A 23,583-nucleotide genomic window follows, 5' to 3' on the forward strand; every position below is an offset into this window, starting at 1 on the left:
TTAGTCTGTCAATAGCAGAGCTGTCAAAACCCAGTTCTGGCGGGTATAAATTTCATTTTATGGCATTTAACAAGCCAATTGTGTTATAGGAGTAACAATAACAACCATTCCCAGAATTCATAGCCTGTACAAATCCCTCTGCTGTTGAAATGAGAACAGAAGAAACCTCCAATTGCACAGTGCTTAGTTTTGTTATTTAGAAAAATCTGTGACTGAATACTCATTATTCTGAGCCTGCAAGAGCAAATTTGTTTGGAGGTGTATAAGCAGAGGGTGGAATAGCCATCTTCAATCTGTCTTCCAGGAGCTCTGAGAATTTTGTTGAGAATGCTCAGTTTGTGGTGAGTATTTGTGCATATCAGCTTGTCCGAGGTCAGGTCATGGATGGGTGCATATACAAACAGGAACCTCTGGTCTTATTGGACTTTCTGTTCTTAATAGAAATAATTTCTTTCACCTGAGACTATGTTATAATAATGGCTATTCTAAGGGTTATTTTTACTTTTTGCATTGAAGGTGCAAAGTATCATGAAGTAATGAAATGATTCTCAAATGATCCACCAGTATGTATTCTGTCTACAGTATTTCATGATTGTGCAGTTGTTAGGTGTGGTAAAAACAGCATGCATCTCTGCAGTATTCTACCTGAGGACTGAACAATGTTAGCTTATACCAGTGACATCAAGAAATAACATTCTTTAGGCATATTTAACTTATTATAGCACCATAAAATGTAATCTCCTTTTGAGTAATTGAAAATTGTCAGCTGCTTTTATGAGAATTCCATCTAGAAAGAGCAATACCACAGAACCCATTTTGGTAGTCATAGCCAGTGCAACCCAAAGTTCTCTGATAAAAAGAATTGGTTGTGATTTGGAGTTCACAGTCTGGGTTTTATCTTTGTCAGTAATATATGTGTGGGTGAAGGAGAGAGAATAACCTTGCCTGGTCTCCCGTGGTAAAACTGAAGTCCAGGTATAGCTTCAACCTTTGCAATGGGTCCAGCGCCCAGGGGGTGAGTCTTATGGGTGAATAAGTGGATAATTCTTTCACTGAAGAGAGGAGACTTTAAACATGTTGCACAAGAAACGGATTTATCTTCTGCCAAGTTAGAATCAGGGATGGAAAATGAGGTGAAAGTAGTTTGGGAGAGAGGTTTTGTAAGTTAGGAGCATCGGCGCAGAGGAATCTGTGTTATTAAGTGCTAAGGAATTATGTTAAAGAGTTACCTACAAGGAGCTGGGTAACAAAACCGCAAATGTGTGCTTAGTGAAGGCTAACTTGACTGCAGACAAACTGTTGAGGGCAAAAGTAAGATTGGGATCATGTTTCAGTACAGTAACAGGTTGTCAGAGCAGAACTGGATAGAAACATCTTTTATTGGAAACAATTGAAAAGTTTGACCTTGCAGAGATTTGTGCTCAGATGTCTGCTGTTAGTGCAGTGCAGTGGGGATACAATCTCTTCTGGTTTAAGGACAATAATTAGAACAGCTGGATTAACAGGTTTCAAATACTTCAGAGTGAACGCTGATGAAATTGCTTGCACTTAAAACCAGTCAGGTTCTCACAGCATATTGAATTAAGTCTGAAGTTTCAACTGCTGAGCCGACCTAAGAAGGATGTGACTTTCTGGAGCAGAGAGTTCATGAATGTGCTGACCATAAAGGCACTTGATGAAGGTGTTAGAAAATGAGTTCTGCAGGTAATTTTACTCAGAAGATTGAAGTTGACTGTTACAATGGCATTCAAATCCTTTTGGCTTTGAAATGTTGAATCATGAATCTATATGTCTTGGACCTTGATTAATCAAAGCACGTGTTTTGAGTTTTGCAAGCAGCCTTCCATAGGGAGGTAGTGTATGTAGAGTCTTGGAGAAAAAATATGGGGTGCATATATCTCATATCAGTATCAGACTATATTTTTTAAATTATTATTGAGCTCATGAATCTTCATATCTTTGGAGATATAAGAAATCATCTAGAGTTGAGTATTGTCGCTTCTGGCTGAGAAAAAAAAGTGTTTCCTTTATAAATGCTGAGCAAAGTTTGATGTACCATTTCTTAAACACTCGGGAAGATGAAAAGTGAGAACAAAAGGAAAAGATAGCCATTATGATTGGTGAACGTCAAAATTAATGCTTGGATGGAATGAGGAGTTGTTGGTCTGAAAAGCTAGTGTCATTTGAGATACTTAAGACTGCAATCTATCTCTGAAAATATGGATGCGGAGGTGAATCATTTTGAACTCTGTCAATACTGTTTGTATCTGAACAGGATTAGCACAGCTCATGCTTGCAAGTAAGCAAGAGCACATATAGCACTTAGGGAAAGCAGCTCTTGGTATGAAGGATGAGGCTCTCAGGCTACATTAGTTTAAGTATCCAAAACTGTGAGGATTTTAGATTTCTTGGTAAAATACAGCAGTAGGCCTTAGAAATTTCCTTAAAGAGTACTGTGCTATTTGAGCTGCAAAAATGTGACTAAGTAAAACACATTTCTAATAGTCAATTTCTCTTTGTAAATTTGCTTCTTATATCAAATACTCTTATCTGCCATGCCTGACTGTATGGTTCAAACCATACATGCAGAGGGATGGTGCAAGTCAGTCTGTGTTGCTGACAGCTCTTTCCATTGATCACTGGTATAACGCAGCTCCTTGAAGCAGACATTTTCACCTTCACTGCCTACAGAAACTCTTTGGTAGGGATTGCAGTGCTGTTGCTCTGTGGCCACTTGCTTCCAAAAGTACCTAAGGATACGCAGCAGGGGCTGAAAGTCACAAATTACCATTTTCTGTGTTTGGGGCTGTGTGGCAAATGTTTAATTACATTATTAATTAAAAAAGGCGTAATTGCTGCAGATGTTGTTTGACACTGAAATGTACAGATTTTTTCAGTACTTCCATAAATACAGTTGTTGCTTGTTTTTTGAAGTTAGGCCCTGTTATATGCATAAATGAATGGTAACTCTTTAATGACAACTACAGTCATGATTTCCTGTTGTTCCCAAGACGACAAAATCTTCATCACATCAGAGAACTTTGGCACAAAGCAAAACATAAATCTGAAGGCAATTCTCTAAGCTAAGGCTCTGGGATCTTAATAGTCACAGTTGACTGTCTGGTTTTCACTTTTGTGTGACATTTCTGATTGCAAAACGTGACAAATGATTATGAAGAGATCTTGTATTTCATTGAACCATAGGAAGGCTTCATGTTGTTGTCAATGGAGTAATAAGGCTTTTTCAGCAAATGGAATTCTGTAGCTTTATTCTCAAGCAATCAACTCAGCCTGCAAAAATGATGAGGAGAACATGGAATGGATGGTCCACATGAAATGTCTGAGAAGGGATCTGCCAGTGTCTGAACATATCATTCAAATATCATTTTCTCCTATATAGCATAAAATAGGAAGGGGGGAAAAAAAAACCTGAAAGCAATGGCCCATCCAGTTTAGAAGTGTACAGTACAAATTGCCTAAGGTACAGGCTTGCAAAACTTGTGATGTGCAACAACAATATAAACTGTACATTAAAACAATTATTCTCTAACTCATGATAATTAGAATATGTTTTATGTGCCAGAACTTGAGGATTTTAGTTTTTTCACACTTCTACTGCTGCTCCCTAATATCTGCTGTTGGAATTCTCATATAACCAAGGGAAAAACATAGCAGAATTGATTTTCTTCTGGCAGATGTAACTAGCTTCATTGAAGCTCGTGCATCCTTCCAGATTTATACCCCTTGAGTGCCTCTAGCTTGAATTCTTGTTCTATTCAGCCTTTTCTTCCCCCCTAAAGATGCAGTGACAGAGGTGCCATCTAAAGTGAACAGATCATCTGTTTGTGTCTGTCCGTGTTATTGACAGCTGAATCTTCACATCTTTCCTTATTAATTAAAAAAAGAAAGTGCGTCTGGACTCCAGCCAAAATGACAGTCAAGAACCAGCAAAACACTTAGGAATAAAAAGTTTATGTTGAAGAATGAGTTTCTACCTGTGACAGTTCACTGACAGCGTATTAGTTTTATGTATCTGTTCTTTCGCGCTATCCTTTGTCTTCTAAAATACTCACCAAACAATTCAGGGGAGGCAATTGGCATACTCCCTAATGAAACAAGATAAAGTGTCCTGTAATGATGATGACAGCAAATTCAATCAGTGAACTGCAGTTTGCGAACTCTGCAAATTGATCAAACCAAGATTCCTCGATTGCTTACTTAATCGACTGTTACACCTTCTCTCCTGACCCTCTGGAACCCTGTTGCTTTTGTCAGCACTTCAGCAACTTACGGACTCCTTATTTGCTCCTCCAGTTATGAATACCAGAAGAAAAGCTTCTGGCATGGGGATTTTATATGTTTTTAATTAGTACTCTTGACCAGCCATGGGAATGTACAGATCTCATAGATGTACAGTACTCTTTGCGTCAGCCTAATGACCCTGAGGAAAGAGCTTTCTTAATTCAGTTCTTGATAGAATGGATGTTAATTAAAGCACTGTCCTACCAGATTCTGAGAAACCTAAGCATTTTTGTAACTCTGGGAAGCATAATACTGTGCTTATTTAGCACTTAGAGTTATCCTGCCTGCAAAAGATGTTTTGCTGGAAATGTACAGGTTAAAAACATGTTTCAGCCAGCTACACAAATGATTGTTTTGGTGAGACTCTTACTTCATAGTGATGCGATCCCTTAGAATTGTGGTTCTATGTTGAGTCACAGCCTATAATTCTATTTTGTTCACAAAAGCAAAATTTCCAAATTTTGTTACAGTCTTAGTAATGATTATCTATTGTAGATCTTTCTTCATACAGAGACAAATGAGTCAGTAGTCAAACTAGTGTGCTTCAGGTTGGCTACTAAAGTCTTCCTGAAACTTGCTTTATCAGACAAACTTACTCTAGGGAAACTGGGAGAGAAAGACAGGTGCCAGTTGGTGCATGCACAACACTGAGAATGAGGAACTATTCCAGCTGATGCAGAGCAATTGTTGCCTTCTGCAGGAGAGGCTTAAATGGCATTTAGAACGTGGAGAAGATGTGCTCTGCCTACACTCAGTCTGCAAATCTTGTGATCCTTCCAGATGAAAGGCACTGGGAATTTTGCAGTAGTATTTACGACCTCAACTCAGCAAACATTATGTATATCAAATTTAACTGTACTGCTCTGATGCCTGAAGAATTGAAGGGGCTTGGGAAAAGATTTACAAGTGGCTTACAAATGGCCTATTCATAAGTTCCCCTGGGTATGTCTCAGGCTGTGTAACTCATGTATTTGCTGTATGATGATGTGTGAATGTGCAAATAGTGGTTAAAACCTGCTCATAAAAGTAAGGGGTAAGAATAAAGATAGTTTTGACCTTGCAGCAACCAAAACTGATGTCTAAATATATTGCTGTGTGTTTTGCTACTGGTAGTACTCAAAAGCTTACTGACAGAGCATTTGCTGCTTACGTTTCTGTTACTGTGTCATTCAAATAACTTTGTCTCAAAGAAAGAAGTTCTGATCCGTGTGTTAAGTTTATTTGTTAACAGGTAGCTGAAAAATCATAAGCTTGTTTTACTAACGACATGGATTCTCCTAGGCAATGATCCTCCAGAAGAACATTGATAAGCAGAAAGGAAGAGCTGGTTGTGTAAAAATAGGTCTAAAGCATAAAGATGTCACCCTGGATGGAGAACGTACCTGAGCTCAAGCTTTTCTGCTAGAGTGACTTAAACAAAAATGGCTTATTTTCATTTGGAGTAGTAGAAGTGATACAAGGAAGCTGAGCACTGACAAAAAATTGTCTTTTATCTTGACAAGACTTAAGTACTTATCCAAGTAATAAATCGTGTATATGTGTGTGTTTGTATATATGTGTCTGAAATATCATTATGTGGATGCGTGTGTGTATCATTCCCCTAATTGAATGGGAACACGTTTGAAAATTCTTATTTATTTCCTTGCGGTTTTACATACTATAAAAAAAGAACAGCATTCGCGTTATTAAAGCAATGTCTACTCAAGTTCATGAAGGCATTTACCTACATGCCTGAGTCTGAGCACAAACTCAGGACCAAATACAGTAAATTTTCACATGGTAGGCAGCAGCGGATCAAACGTTTTTATTACAGCAGTGTTTCAAGCAGTGCTGTTATGTATAGAAGGTTTTCCCCTTGTTTATGTGATACATTTTCTATTTCTGTATCTCTTTTTAAGCTATCTATGAGCAGTCATGTGAGGCTTACCGGCACCAAGGGAAGACATCAGATTTCTTCTACATTGATTCTGATGGAAGTGGACCACTTGGACCGCTCCGGGTTTTTTGCAATATAACAGGTAATGACCTGACTCTGTATTTGGTGCTTTATGTGGGCTCTGATATCATTGACATGTCTGTCGTGGTGCTTACTAAGAGGATGCAAGATCCGTTGTTCCTTCAGAAGTGGATAAAGCAAGGAATTGGTAGTAGTTACTACTAGATAGTTAGGTTTGATTTTGGAGTTTCCTTAAATAGAATCCAAGTAAAATTGATTTCTAAACCTTAAGCTTAAAGGGCTCACTTTCTCCTGTTACTAAATGATATTAACAATGGTATTTGCACCTTGTAAAGGACACTGTATAATATCATAACTTCTAATGAGATGTCTGTAGTTTTTACTAAAGATCTAGAGACTTAGAATTTAAGCTTTCTTTAGTAACTGAATAGCTCTTTTGCTTTAGTAGAACACGAGGTGTGTGATTCAAATAAAATGCTGCAGAAATAAATCCATTACACAGAATCTGGACTGTTCACTTTCTGGACTAGCATACAGCTTCAGCTAAAAGCAGGGGGTCTACTTGTGCCAGAACTCTTGAAATAGAACTGTGCCTCTGTAAATGTTGTGATAGAGAGGCACACAGCAATAAACAGGTTTTCTTTAAACAAAAGGAAAGTGTTATTTCTCATCGTAACCTGAGATTGTTGTTGGGACACGGCAGAAAAAGAGCTGCCTGTAGCCTCTCCTGATATTCATCTGGCACTGCGTGTATCAGAACAGGAGGCTCACAGACAAACAAAGCGTCTTTGTTCACAATTAGATCAGGGAAGTCCTTGCCTTATAAACTGGTGATGATTTTAAGCTCCTTGCATTGAGCTGGCTCTTAGTCTTCCCAGTCTAGCCCTAAAAAGAATTCTTTCATTCACATGAGTGTACTGCTTTTGGTGTTTCAGAGAATGCCTCCATCTACCAGGCTATGTGTGTAGATGAGGAGGCATGGGTGCTGTCAGGAGGAGAATCACCAAAGTGAGAGAGAAAGTGCAGAGCAAGTGCCTGGAAGGGTGACCTATTCATTGAGACACCTCAAATTTAGAGTTCTGTAGTTTTAAAATAAGAAGTTTTTCCAACGAAAATCCTTGTCTGTCAAAGTCTCCCAGGTACTGTGGCCTACTTTGTAGACATGAGGAAGTGCTATAACATAGGCTATATCGTGGATTGGGAAATATCATAGAGCCTTGTTTCTGCAATGTAGAGGAAATTTCCTGCACTTCTTTCTATCAGACTTTCTTTGCTTCCTGTGGCCAGGTGAGAGTGAAAGAATACTATCTAAATTGCTAATTCTGGGTGAGTATACTTTGCCGAATATCTCAGTTCAGAAAGCAAAGCACTCAAGATATTCATATTTTTTTCCTTAATCTCCTTGTACTTAGTGTCTCAAATTAAATTTTTATTTTGATTTAATTGAGCAATAATTATGTTCATTAAATGCACACTAGTTAATTATTAAGCATGTTTTTCATTCATGTGTAACATGTATTTAATAAGCTTTGTCTTCATCGCTGTCGTTGGATTTCATAAGCATTGAAACAGTTTCACCTCTCTGTCTGAATATCCTTCCTTGATCTCCAGTGTGGGAAATGTGCTCATTTTCATTATTTATCAGATAAATATCTGTGATCAAAACATTGTCAGTCCTTTTTATCCCTGCTTAAAATGCAGGATTTGTGACAAACTCCTTGCAGAAAGCACCTGCTTTCTTCAAATAAATTTTATTTGGCAGAAATCCAGAGGGCCTGATTTTCTCTCTGTAATCAACTTGCTGACATTCTTATTTTATTTTGGTTATGAGAAAATTGAAGATGGGGAAAACTGACAGAACCTGCTAGCCTGGAAAACTTTTATTCTGCATATTTCTTCTTTTCCCCTAGATACCTCATTTGAAATAGGGGAAGGTCATTTGTCTTTGATATCTCTGTTATTCCTATTGCATAGAGGAGGACCGAGGCACAGAAAAAAATGATTTTTTTTAATTATCAAGAGAGCTTGTCGTACAATTGGGTTATGTTTTTGTATCATCAAAATATATGAGGGCTTAACCAAAAGTAATGCCTCCTATTTAATTATGTTGTCCCACAATGTCAGAGGCAGGTATGGTAGTACCATTCTGACCAATATCCTATTAAATGTTGTTGTCATGTGACAGATGTCAGCCCAAGGGCAGTCTGACGTGCAAGTGCATATGCTGGAATTGAATTCTTCCAAAAATCGCCATCGTTGATATTCATTTATATTTCCTGAATGTTTATGGAGACCCAGCAGTGGATATGAGTGTGGTGAGGTGATGGGTGGTGTGTGTCAGAAGTGGTGATGAGTTACCTCCACTGATGCAGGTTTTTGTGAGCATGGCATGCAGGATCTTGTTCATTGTTGGTGAAAATGCATAGCTAATGGTGGTGACTCTGTTGCAAAACAGAGTTTTGTAGCTGAGAATTTGCTCTATCAAATGGTGTTATTGTGCTCTTTGTAGCTGTTGTCGTATCCATGGAAATAAATAGGAGTCATTATTTTTGGTGTAACCTATGTAGTTTGGGAGCCTTAATCACAAGAACTTCTTTATTTTCTTGGGAACTTATGCAGATGACTTAAATCTTTACAGTAATAGATTAAGTGCAAGATAGTGGAAAAAAATACCTTATCTTTACCCTCAAAGAGCGGGATTCAGAATTTTGCTATTACTTGCAGATAGTATTCCTTTATAGTTTTCTACAAGTTATCGATATTCAAGGAAAGTGAAAAAAAACTCATTACAATCTTGTTATGTTGAGGAAGAAATAAAGGAAAAAAAACCCATAACATTACCATTTGGTGACATAAACCCATACTGCAGATATTATGAATGGAAAAATATGGATAGTCAGAAATGTGGATGGCTGCCATGTATGGATAAAAGTAAATAGACTGAAGAGATAATGAAGGGAACTGCCACAGGAAAGCATGGAGGATATAAGTGTAAGGAAAAAAGGAACTGATTTGTTCTCATAATGTGGGAGTTAAGGAAATATTAAGTTAGCAGGACTCTAATATTTAGTATTACTGTTATTATTTTTATTCTTGATGCAATCAGTAACTCAGTTGTGACTTTGTATGTTGAGAAGGAATTGAACAATCAGACACAGGTGAAGATGGAGAGAGAAATGAGAGGAAAAAAATTCTGCAGGGAGAGAAATAAAAAGGAAAAAGGGAGAAAATGTATAAAGCCAATTTTCAGCATGGCAAAAATGTAACAGTATAGTGTCACAGGATATCTGCTGATAGCAGAGTGGACAAATATATTTATTCATTGTCTGGAGAAGTAGCTGAAAAAGCAAACTGACAAAAGTTGCAGGCAACGTGCTATTATTTAAGTTGGTCAAGAATAGGGAAGAGTATGTGGGTCACTTCAGAAGGATCTTGTCCTGAAGGCTGTTTATTTCAAGTAAAAGTAAAATATCTTGTTGAAATCGGCAGTGATCGTGAATAGTAATATGCCTAATTAAAGGCATAGAAAGACATCTGTACAAAGAGAGGCGAGAAGTAAATAATCCATGGTTATTTAGACTAGAAAGACTCAAAGTGAATGGGCCTCAGTTACAGAAGTGATGTTTATTTGCATTTTCTTACAAGAGAAATAAAGAGATAATTCAATGACAATGAAGGACAACAAACTTCGGACTAGATTAAAAGAAAAAAAGTATAGCACCTTATTAACATATTTTCTTCACCTTTTATACCCATTACACCCAGAGCAAAATCACTTTCATAGAGTAATTCATAAGCTGTAACAAACAAGGACTGTGCCACACTAGTTGTGTGTGTATTGAAGGAATAAAATCAGGCATGTGCACCCAAACCATGAGTATGCATAGGTAGATGATAGGAGAGACAGCAGTAGGGTTTAGAGTCTATGGGGAAGAGTTTTTCCCTGTAATCTGATTGTTTGACGATTTGCCTCACTTCCCACTGAAATGGCTGATAACAATCAATATCCAAAAATGGCTAATGGACCACTTCAACCTCTCTTTTTGTCGTTGTGAGGTTTATTCTTTTGCTCTTGCTTAGAAATCTATTGATGTCCTCATCTCCTCCGGAGTAGTTTTTACCTTTGATCTCTCAAAGATTTGCTTACAATACACTGAGTCATTCTGTTGTCTTACTTTTTATACTGATGTTGGTTCCCTGTATGCAGACCCTGGGCTATCAAATCAATAATGCTTAGAAATTACTACGAAAAGATCAATGCTTAATTTTATCTTGGCCAGATATTTGTGCAGTTCTCAAATGGCTTTTTCTTTTTCCTCCAGAGGTGCAAAGTGGGGAGAGATAAGTCCTTGTCTTAGCCTTTGCTGCTAGTCAAAGATCTGTTTTAGAAACTGCCGTAATGAAAAAAACCAACAAATCATTAATGAAAAAAATCTTTCCTGGTTTTACATTCTCCTCTGGAAATGTAATTACTGTTTATTTTCCTGATGCAAGACAAGTAAAGCTTTATCTTCTCTGTCTCCGAATATTATATGCAAAATGTGTTTGTATCTCAGATCTAGTAAGGAATTCTAAAAATATATGAAGGAGATTGCCAAAGTTATACTTGCAATACTTCACAGAATTGCCTCTAGCCTTTTATTTTCTTTTCATTGAGCTGGCAATAATAAAGATTTTATTTTTCTACATACTACATATTCCATGGTATGTAAACATACAGGGTTGAATTCAGGAGGATGCTTCCTCCTGAAGTGTCATACTGAAGTGTCTAAATACTTCAGTTGTCTCAATCGTCCCTCCCTCGATTGATGTCCTGGCAATCATTGATCTCTGATGCTCCCAGCATAACTGTGGGTCTTGTAGGGTTTCCATCTCTAGCATTCGTCTTTTATTTTGACACAGAAATCCAGTTCATCGGTTTATATAAGTTATCTATTTTTCCAAGTGATATTATTGTCTCTTCTTAATTTATGTAACAGTTTTGCTGGTACAGAAGTCACCCTGTCAGCTGAAAGTAGGGCTAACATCAGTTAGGCTAAAGCAGTAACAGGGAGGAGGAGGTTATCGTGCTCCTAATTCTGGTTATCTTACCTGCAACCACATAACTGCAGGACAAGAACTATAATGGTGAAGTCCCTTAGGCTGTCAAATGAGCCAGATACAGCTTTTAATATCTTTGTGAAGTTTTTGGAGTATGGTTGTTTTGTTTTGTTTTTGTTTTTCGATTGGCTGCTTATTGTTTGTTTGTATATGAACGTACTTTGCAATTTACTGTCTACAACTGTGATTGACTTTATTGCTGGAGAAAACAATGAACGGGAATCCTTTAAAAATTATTTACTACTGCTTAAATAGAAGACGGCCCTTAAGAATGTACAGTTTGTCCCCTGAAACACTGCAGGTATTTTGACACAATGCACTTCTGACAACTTACACATTTCTGTTCTGAGTTTTCATTAAGAATTCCAGAACATCATAGAATGAAAAACATTTAATGTTTGTGTTATGTCATGTAAGCATTGTGCTGTCACCAGTTGCCTTGCTGTTTTCAGTCAGCTCTGTGCTGTGAAATTACTGTGTTTCTGAAGGACTTTACGGCACACGTCCCACAGGCTTTCTTCACCTGTCTCACCAGGTTAGGATCCATTTGCGCCTGGCACAGTTGCTGTGTAAGGTGTTGGAAACCTTCAGATATGCTCTCCAACCTCCTGGTGTTGCTCCGGAAGGGCAGTAGGTCACTATTGGGCTGTGCTTCTTGTCTGCTAGATTCATGCAGGTGCTTGAATCTCATGAGGCATCTGAAGTACTGAAAGAGTTATATGTTCCAGGGAAGTTCAGGTTGGATATTAGGAAAAATTTCTTCTCAGAAAGATAGTGAGGCACTGGCACAGAGAAGCCCAGAGATGTGGTAGAGTTACCTGAGTCCTGGGAGGTGTTCAGGAACCGGGGAGATATGAGGCTATGAGGGACATGGTTTTCGTGGGTAGGGTTGAGTTGGTAATTGGACTAGATGCTCTCCATTCTATGATTCTGTGCTGAGGCTCTCAAAATTGATCTGGTATGAAGTCGCTTGAATCAGAGAGGATGGAATTGTTGTCACCATTTCAGTGTGCATGAATGCAGGAGGTAAGTATTTGTTTTGCACTAGGAGTTAATTCAGTGGCTCCCTCTGTTTCCCACTGCTTGTAGATACTGTGTACTACAGGAGATACCAGAGGTGGGCTGGCAGAGTGATGGTTTAGCATCTTTGGGCATCGTAATAGGAAAATGTGGGTGCATGGAGTCTCAGATGAGTCCATTCACTCTCATTTATCAGAGCCGCCTATCATGGTTGTTGTGCTTACAGACTCACCTTGAACCTTAAGCTGAGAGCAAGCAAACATCCTGCCTGGAGAGTATGAAGTGCAGCCCATCCCTCCTTGCCAGGGCTGGGGTGGTGTGTCTCTAGAGCTGAGCATTTTGCTGCAACACTTATGCCTTCCAGATGCTGGCAACTGAGAGCCTGGAGGGATTTATAGGATGGAGACCCTTCCAGATAAGGACATCCCCAGGGAACACACACCTGCAGGTATAGTCTTGCCAGCACCATCAGAGAGCAGACTGCGCTGAGAGCTGGGGGCTGGGAACCACCCCAAAATAGTTTCCATGGAAATGTGGTGCTTGTGCACTGGCTGGAAGCAGCTGAATCATAAACTAGGAGGAGGCTGAAGAACATGAAACAACCTGAAAAAGCACATATCACTGGGTCAGCCGACAGAAAAGGAAATGGATGAGGAAAAACAATAAAAACGTTGAGTGGATTTCCTAGCAGTCTCAGAAAACACCTTGGAGTTAGTGAATTAAAGCTTTTTGCTTAAAGAAATTGTCTTTTCATGTTCTCTAGGGATATATTAGAGTGCCTGGGTTAAACTGCCACTGCAGCTTTAAACAATGCAGTGTTAAAGGGGGAGAGTCTGTCTTTTGTGTAGTTACTCCTGTAATTATAGGTACAGCTTTCAGAACAGTATTTGGTATTCAGTGTAGAGCAGCACAAAACAAATGCATCGTATGAGCTCTCAAAGCAATTTCTCTCTCTCTCATGTAACATTTACCGGATGTTTGGCTTGTTGGCAATTTAATCAGTCTGAACAATCTTGTTTGGTGACAAACCTCCTAAATCACAAAGGAGTGATGCAGTTTGTATGGGTGAAATGTGTTCCACAGAGATATTTCAAGTTGAAGAATAAAAATGAGAATTAGACAATACAGAACTCATTGAAAGCCAGTTTTCCAGCTGTTCTAATTTCCCACAATTTAATTTGTGTGCCGTCAAAAGCAACTTGGAGCCTTCCAGAAAGATGATAGAACTAAGGGTGAGACTAAGTAGAGGGTCTAAATTGTGCTGAATGCATTGCAGTCCCGTGCTGTAAAAACATTTCCTAGGACCAAATACAGGCAGCATAATATCCTTATAAATTGGACCATTAAATAAAACTGCAAAGTCATAAAGCTGTAGCATTACCCTGAAATTAATACATTGTCACCTTTGAATTATGGAACAATTTAACAAGCATTTAGAAAATCTGCTTTTCAAGGCTGTATGCAACTATTCCAGGTTATACAGTAGAAGCTGTGGCTGTGCTCTCCTATTGGGATTTGAATTACTTGCAGCTTGTGGTTCAGAATTTTACCAAACTGAGAAAGTAATAAAATAATATGGTGGAATAATAGAAGGTAAAAATAAACAGTGACCTTTGCTTGGAGAACAACTTTCTCATTCTTATTGCAAATTCACAAGTGCAGAGAGAGCTCATTAAGTTGAGTAAACAGGAAAAAAGCATACAATATGGACATATAGAAAAAGATTACTATAGTCTCTTTGTTGAAATAAAGAAAGGAGAGCCTTATCTGCCTAGATTAGCAGTTTCCAAACATTGAAATGGCTAGGAGAAGCTAGTGGCACTCAGTTTGGCTTGTGTCTATGTCAGTTCCTAAAACTATAATGAAAGGAACCCTCCAAAATAGTAAAGATTTAAACACAAACAGAGTGAAATAGGAACGCTGTTTAGAGAGCTGTTTGCAGATAGCACAGGCATAGTATTTACAGAGGTGTGTCTCTGCAAAGGTATATGCAAATTGCAAAGTTAAGCAGCAGGCAGCTGTTGCACTTCTTTCTAACTGGAATGATGTGTGTGCATGTCCAGACTGCAGCTACACTACTTGCCTAGGTCCTGAAGCATGCCTGAAATGCAAGCTCACAGATCATTGTCAGTAAGTTTCAGAGTACACGCTGACCGAGCTGTAGGAGAAGAATTCATTGCCCTCATTATGAGGCAGACAGCTCTATTCTGGGAGCAGTCTTAGCTAAACTTGCAGATGTGATTTTGAGAAAATAGAATGGTCTTTTTCCATGAGCCACTGAGTTTCAGGTAGAGAAAATGGTATTAGAATAAAGAACAAGATTTGATCTGAACAGTGAGGGTCTTCAGGAGAAAGGCTGCCTTCTAACCTGTAGAAGCATATCAATGTGGTCTTGCTATTGTCTTGAAATGGTCTGAGAATTTGTTGTGCTCCAGTTCAGCTGTTTTTCCCTCAGTTAGAGGGAGTTTTTCATTGACTTTGAGGAGGAAAAAAGCAAAAGATGTTGAGGTAGTAGATGTGTACAGCAAAGGTGCCTAGGCAACAGTAACAAACTTTTAAAAGTTGGTAGCTTTTGTCATCTCACATGTATGTTTGATAGTGACTCTCCTTTAATTAGATCAGTGAGACAAATGTTTATATTTTTTGAGGTTTGCTGTTCATTACCCTTACTACAAAGATGGAGCACAGAAGGAATCTTGGAAGCAAAACACAGACCTGACCTATAAAACTAATGAGCATAATAAATCAGGCATATGTAGATTAGAATACATCTGAAATGTAACTGTGATTTTTTTTTTTCCTTTCTGCTACTCCTTTTTCTTCTTCTCTGTTCTGATTTACTTGCTAAATCACAATTACATTCAGTACAGACAGAAATTCAATTTGTTTCTCCTTTTCCCCCGCAAACTAGAAGATGGATAATCTGCAGTTAATTTCTCATTGCCACAAAATACTGTGGAGAAAAGCAGCCCTTGAATGTCAAAGTTCAGATTTCAGAGGCACAGATGAGTGTGTCTGTGATGATAACAAGAGCATTGAAAATTAATCAACAGTCACGGAGGAAAACAAAAGAGAGACTGGTCCGTGTTGTCTGTTCAATATGTTTGTCGATAAGTGGTTGTCCCGGACAGTATGTTTGCTGATGCTTTGTACAACCTCATTTCAAACATGTCCATTGATTGCATTTCCAATGCTCCTTCGGAAGACTGTTTCATGTTGTGGTAATTTTTTAGGGTGTTGGTTGGTTGTGTTTTTTTTGGCTTTTCAGGTATCTGCACAGCACTTTTCCTGGTGTACAAGTACAAAGCCTAGAAAGTATTGAAGCGTTAACTGCTCTGCAACTCTAATATTAAACATAATTGCATTTCCTAAGCAGTAGTATAGTCACTATTATGAACTCTGATTTTATGAGGACTGAGTTTATGTTCCAAAAGTAATGCCTCCTATTTTATTATGTTGGCCCATGGAGTCAGAGCTTGAATGTGTTACAGCAGTAGAGGCTGAACCTTTACACCAGTGTTCCGTTACATGTTGTTGCTGTGTGACAGATGGCAGCAGAAGGGCAGTCTGCAGGTTTTTGCAAGTGTAACATGTGGGTTCTTGTCCATTGCTGGTGAAGATGTGTAGTTAATTGTTCTGACTATGTTGAAAATTAGGGTTTTGTAGTTGAGAATTTGGTCTGTCAAATGATGTTATTTTGCTCTTTGAAACTGTTGTAGTTTCCAGGGAAATAGATAGGGGACATTACTTTCACAGCAGCCTACATAGTTTCTCAAATGTGTGTTAATGATGTTCAATAGAGGAGCTTATGACTGCCCATCTGGAATTTCTAGGGAACAGCTCATTCCCTTCTCTTGCTTTTTTACATCTTGCTTAACATCTGACTTGCAGTATTGGTAACTTAACATTTGTTGTAAAGTAGGTTTTTCAGTGAAGGCAAGGGTTTCAACTTTCACCAGCTTCAGTGAGAGGAATGCTGGTTTACTCTCAATTATTTAAGAAAAATCCACTCAGTTCTTAAGAAAACAGAAGGAAAATAAACAAGAAGACCTTGGCTGATGAGAATCACTTTTTTTCAGATGTGTAAGATGTGTTATGAAGTCATTGACTTACATTGTATTCAAAGTAGTGCAGAGCTGTGTAGTTTTATATCTTGCTACCACATTGCCTATGGTTACATGCATTACAGTAAACAGTAGATTTGTAGTATTTCTTGTGGTTTTAATCTAACCTTGATGTATTACACATTGCATCAGTGCCTCATTGAGTTCCAGCTCAAAGGATTCACAGTCTGCATCCTGAACTCAGTAAGAATCTCATAATAATAGATCTATGAGGAAGCTGCTTCCATCCACCATCACAGAAATGATGAGAATGCAGTGAGTAGATCTCTAGTTTGCTGAGAATGAACTGTCCTTATGGTCCCCAAAGTTCAAGATCATGTTGTAAATTACCCAGAGAAAAATTTCTAAGTTAGACCAGATGCATTTGTATGATTCTCAGAAGCTGTTCGTTACTTGCCTGTCGTCTGAATGACTCTGTAATGGCAATCTGTTAACTTACAAGTGTCTTTGCAAAGATTGCCCATTTAGGGCTTATATACATGTCGGAGTTCTATGGAAGTCATCTGTGAGATGGCTGAAGGTTAAAAAAAATTAGGTCAGTTCTAACACTTAACAGTGGCCACAAAGCTTCTAGGCTCATTGTAAAGCTGGGACTGTGGAAGAATCCAACCAGTTATCTGGCAGTAAAATAATCTGAACTGAATAATTCAGTTTCTAAGTTCAAAGTTGCTTCCTTTTATTTTTGCCTTGTGTCTTCCCTGTGTAAACAGTCTTTGGTAAAGATGGAATTTACTGTGTGTGTCTCTTTGTAATGTCATGGAGCATGAGCAAGACTCAGCCCTGTGAATACTTGTTAAAGTATTTGCCTTTTACTCTGAGTCAGCTCGGCAGACTGTTCATTCAGGCTGCCCTTGTTATCTTGCCCCTTGCTATCTCACCAGAACCTGTTGGGAAATAGCCTCTCTGCTAAGCTAATTGCTTCTAATTGCAATGTTCTTATCACACTAACCTCAATGCTAGTAGTGAGCTGTGCTGTTGCAGTGTGAATTGTGAGTAAACCTAGATTGTGCTTTGCGTAACCTGAGAAATATTCCGCCTTGTCAGTAAATTCAATGAAAGTAGTGAGGTTGTGGTCCCCAGTGTGGGCAAACATCAAAATTTAGTTATTTCCAGATGCTGAGTCATATACTGTTCTGCATTGCTCATCTTTCATGCAGAAAAATGTGAGAGTTGAGTAAAATGCATTCTCTGCCTTGTAACTGGGAAATAGGAACACATTCACAGTTGCAGCTTTTTGTCAGTAGTTCTGATTGTGCTGGCTTTTTGTGAGCTCATCTGCTGCAGTTACTATTTGTTATAACAGTGGGCTGTTCTCTTAGGTCAAGCTATGTTTTTGCAACAGATAAATGTTACCATTCTGAGATGTATTACTAAGTATTTTCTCCCAGGACTGAAGCCAGTTGAAATGCTTCTGATTTTCTCCAGATGCTGAAAACAAAAAATGCTGAAGATCTCCCATGTTTCTTGGGATGCTTCTAACAATTTCTCTCTAGCACAACAAGCTGTAGCATTTGCTCAAGCCGGTTCAGGGAGAAACAGCTCTGTGGGCTCTATGTTGACCTGCAGGGCTTCATCACATAGTGGCCATTTCAGAGCTGACCTTGTCTGTAACGCAGTAAAGTGTTAGACTTTGGTTGGCTTTTGTGCCCTGCTTGTTGCAAGTTTTTGGCTGTTAACTTCCCATTCAATCCCTTTTCTCATTTAACAGAAGACAAGATCTGGACTGCAGTGCAGCACAACAACACAGGGCTAACCAGAGTTCAAGGAGCTGGTCCAGAGAAGCCCTACACCATGTCCTTTAACTACAACAGCAGCGCAGAGCAGCTTGAAGCTGTGATAAACAGTGCGGAGTACTGCGAGCAGGAGGCAGCCTACTACTGCAAAAAGTCACGTCTCCTCAACACCCCGAGTAAGTGTCATGAGCCCAAGTCTTTCCTTGTTAACTGCTATTGATTATACAGCAGGTGCAGGCTGCACTGCAACTAAGGAGAAAGAAAACTGCCTGGATAGTAGCAATATGGGCTAAAGTGAAAAGCCTTTGACTGTCTTGGGTCCTGCTGTGTGCTGGCTGTCCTCTGACATCAGATGGACAGAGCTCTGCAGGGGAGTTTCCCATTGTGTAAGTCCTTGAGTACAAAGGGTCTGAAAGCTTCTGCAGTGGAAGACAGCACTTGGAAAGCACTTACACTGTGTTTAGCTGATGGTTTTTTTTAGCTGATTGTTGGTGTTTTGGTTTGGTTTGTTTTTTTTTGGTTTGTTTATTTGTTTTGTTTTGGTTTTCATTTGCAGGTTTTAACTGTAGTAAAAGTGAAAGTGTAAGATTCCAACTTAATGTATTTCCAGTCAGGAAAGTTGTACCAGTCCAACAGTCCTGAATCTGATGCTTAAAGTGCTTGATAGAATAGTTTCTGGGGCAAATATAATTTGTACCTCTTGGTAGAAGGAACCAATTTTTTGCAGTGATTTAATGTGGCAGCAAGTAGAAAGCAGAGAAGATCTGATCAGTTTCTGTCTCTTTGTGATAGCAAATCACCAGTGGCTACTCAGGGTGGCTGCCTGCCATGTGGCCCTCTGATGAAGTCTGGAATTTACATTTGGTAATCCAGAAAAGAGGAATGTCCTTAAGGGCAGGCTTCTGGATGCCTCCAATGTTTGTTTGGTTGTTTGTAATGTCTGTAGGGTCCTGGTGATTCTCCGATTATTAGGAACCCTTAGATTTATTAGTAGGCTAGGAGAAATCCCATGGAAAACCTTAAGGGGATCTTGTAATGGGAGTTCCTATTGTGTTAAAAATACACTGCCTAATGAGATGTAGCAAAAACTCCACTTGATTTCAGTAAAGTTACTATAACTCTGAATATTTATGGATCCAATAATCGGATACCTTACAAACAGTTTATTTTCGAAAGCAGTAAGTTATGTATTTTGTTACCATCAGAATTAACCAGCTGAGAAACATTTGTATTGCTGATCGTTCTTCGAAGAGTGAAATTTTAGCATCAGCACAAAGGGTAGAGCAGAAAGGGGAAGCAAAGCACAGACACAGCTACTCATGAAAACGAGGAAGAATGTTTTACCAATACTTGTAGTGTCATTGGCTGCTGTTACTCCATACCACCCTTGACGTATTACAAAGATATAGTCACCACAGAGATTATTTCTGCATCATTTATTTATTTATTTTTTAAGAGTGAGTACCAGTGTGTTACAGCAGGCCTTGCATATATTTAATTCTTGTCCTTTCTGTCAAGTATTTTTTTTTCACGTGTATGCAGAAAGAAACAATATGTCGTAGTGCATGTTGTATATGGAACTTCTGTAAAGCAGCTAGCAGACTTGCTAAGACAATTCAGACTTGCTAAGACAATTCCTGATAGGCACTTGTCCAGGAATAAAGGTTTGATACCAGTACCTTGAGGGAGAGGGTATTGGGGTGATGTCCTGTAGACCAGCTTGCTCTCTTGCAGCTGCAGCAGTGCCTCTGGGCTCCTGACTGTTGACCATGCAAGACTCGTAACTCTTTAATACATGATAAATCAGAAAAATTACAATCTTGAGCTCTGCATGTGGCAGACTATCATTTTTCCCCTTTCTCTCTCTTCTTCTTTCTGTACGCTTTTTAATTACGTTTTCAATTTTTCATCGTGAACTTTCTCTGTAGCCTGAGGCTGTAAGTTTGACTAGACTTGGAACATGCTCAAAAATAAACTGTCTGAGCTCTTGAAATGATGAGGTTTGGGGAACACACTTGTTCTTAGCTTAGTGTTACATGTTTTTAAGTAGTAGAAAGGAATATATTTCCCCAAAGCCTTCTGTATTTTTGTTAATGGATATTCATTCTGAGGTGAACTATTGCTGTATTACAGAAGAACCTAAAGCCTAGCGGTACATATCATGAAGAGTCCTAAGATTTAAAGAATTTTCACTACTAAGGAATTACTAGGAGTAATTGTGAAATTGATTACTAAAATTGATTAGTCCAAAAATCAGAACTTCTGGGGTTTGCTTCTTGATTTGGCCCAGGTTTCTGGATGCCCAAGAAGCATTTTGTGTTGCAAGAGTATTGTAATGCTTAATTATGGTAAATGAACCACATTTATATATTCCTTCAAAAGCCAGAATATGACTGCATGTGGTGATGAGAATGTTGCATTCATAGACCTGTAGGGAATGTTATGTCACTTAATCCATACTGCTGAATATCACCATTTGTTAATAGTTCTGGACCAAGCCCAGCAGTGTGTGTTTGATGGAAAGACATCTTCCAGAGGTATATCTCATCTTGACAGATGCATAGAAGTCCCCCTATCTTCAAGGGATCTAATTAATTTCTATGCTTCATCTACTGTGGAATTTTGTTCTTATATCTTTTCCTTCTTTTGTCCTAGGAGATGAAATATATGATTAGGATCTCTCAGGTAGTAGCAACAAAACCCCAAATCCTTCCTTTCAGGATCTAAACACTATCATGCTTCATAGAGAAGCAATAAAGAGATTTCTCTTTTCTTTTTCTTCCTTGACTTCACTTTGCAACAAAGATTCATGCTGTTACATAGTAACTTTGGCTTTCACAGCTTTGACATGGGGGGGAAGAAAGAAAAAAATCAATGTGCCTAGGCAAAGGGACAAGTACTCTGCACAGCCTTAGAGAGAAACTAAAGGAGGTTTCTGGTTTGCGTAAGATCGTTCCAGTTTATATCAGGGAATTTGTCTTTCTGTTCTTTTTACTACCTCTTTGCTTTGAAGGCATAGGCACCTCCTCAGCGGGTGTAATTCAGCATAGTCTCCCCATTGAGTTACTTGGATTTACATCTGCAATGTGTCAGACACACAATCTGGCAGTTGGCAAAGGAGTTTACTTGTCTCCACCTCCTGCTGTCTGAAAAAGCCTTATCAGTTCTCACTGTCATACTACAGCTTAGCTGCAAACATGTCTTTGAAAACTAAAATTAAATTCCCGTGAACTGTGTTTTTGTGCTTCTCTGCTATCAGCTAGATTTTCAGGAGGTTTTTGAATGTCAGAATTGATGTCTGTTCATCAAAGCTGGCTTTCACAGTACTGGCAAATGAAACTTTCAATTTATGACCAGTAATTGCAATTCTCTTGTGACTTCTCCATGCCTGTTGGAGAGACACCCACATTACAAGAGCAAGTGTGACAGTTGGCATTAATTAGAAAAGTTAGCCACACTTAATAGGAGACTGGAGATTTTAACACCGCCTCATCCTTTGAAGCACATACTGTCTGCTGAAAACCAGGATGAGCTAGTAGGAGAAGGAGGGGGTGTGGGCAGAAAGCTTGGGTATTAATGCATGTGCTGTCTGTATGCTTGGAATTTGGAGAAAGATTTAGGTCATAGGGCTCTGATTTCCTTTCCTTGAGGTGCATCTCAGGTAATAACTTAGGACAGGAGTACATGAACAAGAATAGGTGTATGTGTGTGTGCACATTTAATTACACTGTTAGCAGTCAGGATGTTTGACGGTATGAAAGCAGTTCATTAGTCAACCAACCTTCACCTATGACTGAATTTGCTCAGGTTTCTAGAAGCAGCGCATTCTTAGGGGTGCACTCAAAGGCTTAACGTTTGCAAAGAAACTTCACGTCCACATTATCAAGGATTTAACACAGTGATAGCTGTATCAGTGGCAGGATAGCTTGGTTTACAATACACATACATGGCTGACAGTCTGTCAGATTCATAGCATATTTGTGTAGGCAGAGACTGAGAAAAGATCAGTCCTAGAGCAAAATCAAAGAAATTGGAATGTCCTTTTTTTCTTTTGCCATCTTCCTTTTTTTTTTTTTTTTCTTTTTCTTTTTCTTTTTTTCTTGTATCTTTCCACTATAATTCCACACTGTGTTGCTTCAAGTCTGGATTTCAAATGTCCATCCTAAAATACACACCTCTTCCCCAAACTTCTTCACTGTCTCAGCACTGAAGTGTAACGTATGTGGTTTTCAGCTGTGTTACCCCTTTATGATAGGCATAGCTGTTCTTCCTTACCTCTATTCTACTACATTTCTGCTTTGTACCCCTCTTACCAGAGGAAAACTGCAAGAAGTGTGTCCTACTCTGAGTTTAGATTTAAGTTTAGACTTGTTGTTGAGACAAATTGGTCATATTTCCGTAGCCCATAGCAAGCAGTAATTTGTTGTTGGGTTTTTGCTCACTTGGTGCTTTTCAAGTATGCTGTTCTATCATTCTGGGCACTTTAAGTTGTTATTGCATTAGCAGGAGATGATTTGTTTATAACAGGGCAGTCTGCCCTTAAGAAGTGGTTCATATTAAAAAGAATGCTGGGTACATGGCAGGTCTAGATTGCATGATGTAGTTATTCACAGCTAATTAGGGTACTGTTCTTGAGAGTAATTGACTTGACATCTGTGTTTCCTCTGCCACACCTTGTCTTTCCCCTTCAATGTGGCAGTTCAGATGAACTGCTGTATTTAGAAACTTTGAACATAGTTTGCCATAGTAATTTAGCATGGATGTTTGTCAGCTCTCTTTCTTACAGAGACTGATTTAGAGGCCATTTTGAAAGATTCTATATCGTTAGTAGTATGCAGGTGGTCTAACAAAAATAAGAACCTACTGCATAGGCAAAGTGACTTGACATTTAGTATTCATGCACCTGTGAGTAATGGAATATCATTATCCCAATTTCTGACCTTGTACCTCCCTCCCCATACACAATTCCTCCTGAGTAACAATAGACAAATATTGCTATATCTGCCAAGGAAAGAATGCCAGCTGCTTGGATTGCTTCTGCTCTAGTCCCATTGGTCTTCTCTGAGACTGCAATGCAGCAAAGAGGCCAAGCAATGGGAAAGACATGAGAAGAAGTCTTTGCTGCAGGGATGCACTGGGTGACTTCTGAGTCAGTGTAATGAAAATACACTCTCTTTTTGAACCTAGCTGCAGGAGTGTACAGTGTAATCCTGATGTGCTTCTGGAATGACAGCAGAAGGGCACAAGTCTCTTCACCATTATCTGTGTTTGCTTTAGGCATGATATGTCAGGTGAATTTAAGAAATGCTTCTTGAGGTGGTGACTGATAGTAAGGTGAAGGAGCTCG

At 38.8% G+C, this 23,583-nt stretch overlaps 1 protein-coding gene across 1 annotated transcript in view; it reads left to right on the forward strand.

The window, feature by feature from the left end:
• The window catches only part of CNTNAP5 (contactin associated protein family member 5), a 250,326-nt gene that overhangs the window by 157,117 nt on the left and 69,626 nt on the right, over window positions 1-23,583 (forward strand). Inside the window, exons 12-13 of the mRNA XM_072341043.1 lie at window positions 6,201-6,320; window positions 18,212-18,412. Coding sequence (XP_072197144.1) covers window positions 6,201-6,320; window positions 18,212-18,412 — 321 coding nt within the window. The remainder of the gene's footprint in view (window positions 1-6,200; window positions 6,321-18,211; window positions 18,413-23,583) is intronic.

The sequence above is a fragment of the Excalfactoria chinensis genome, chromosome 7 (genome assembly GCF_039878825.1).
Source record: "Excalfactoria chinensis isolate bCotChi1 chromosome 7, bCotChi1.hap2, whole genome shotgun sequence".
NCBI lineage: Eukaryota > Metazoa > Chordata > Aves > Galliformes > Phasianidae > Excalfactoria > Excalfactoria chinensis.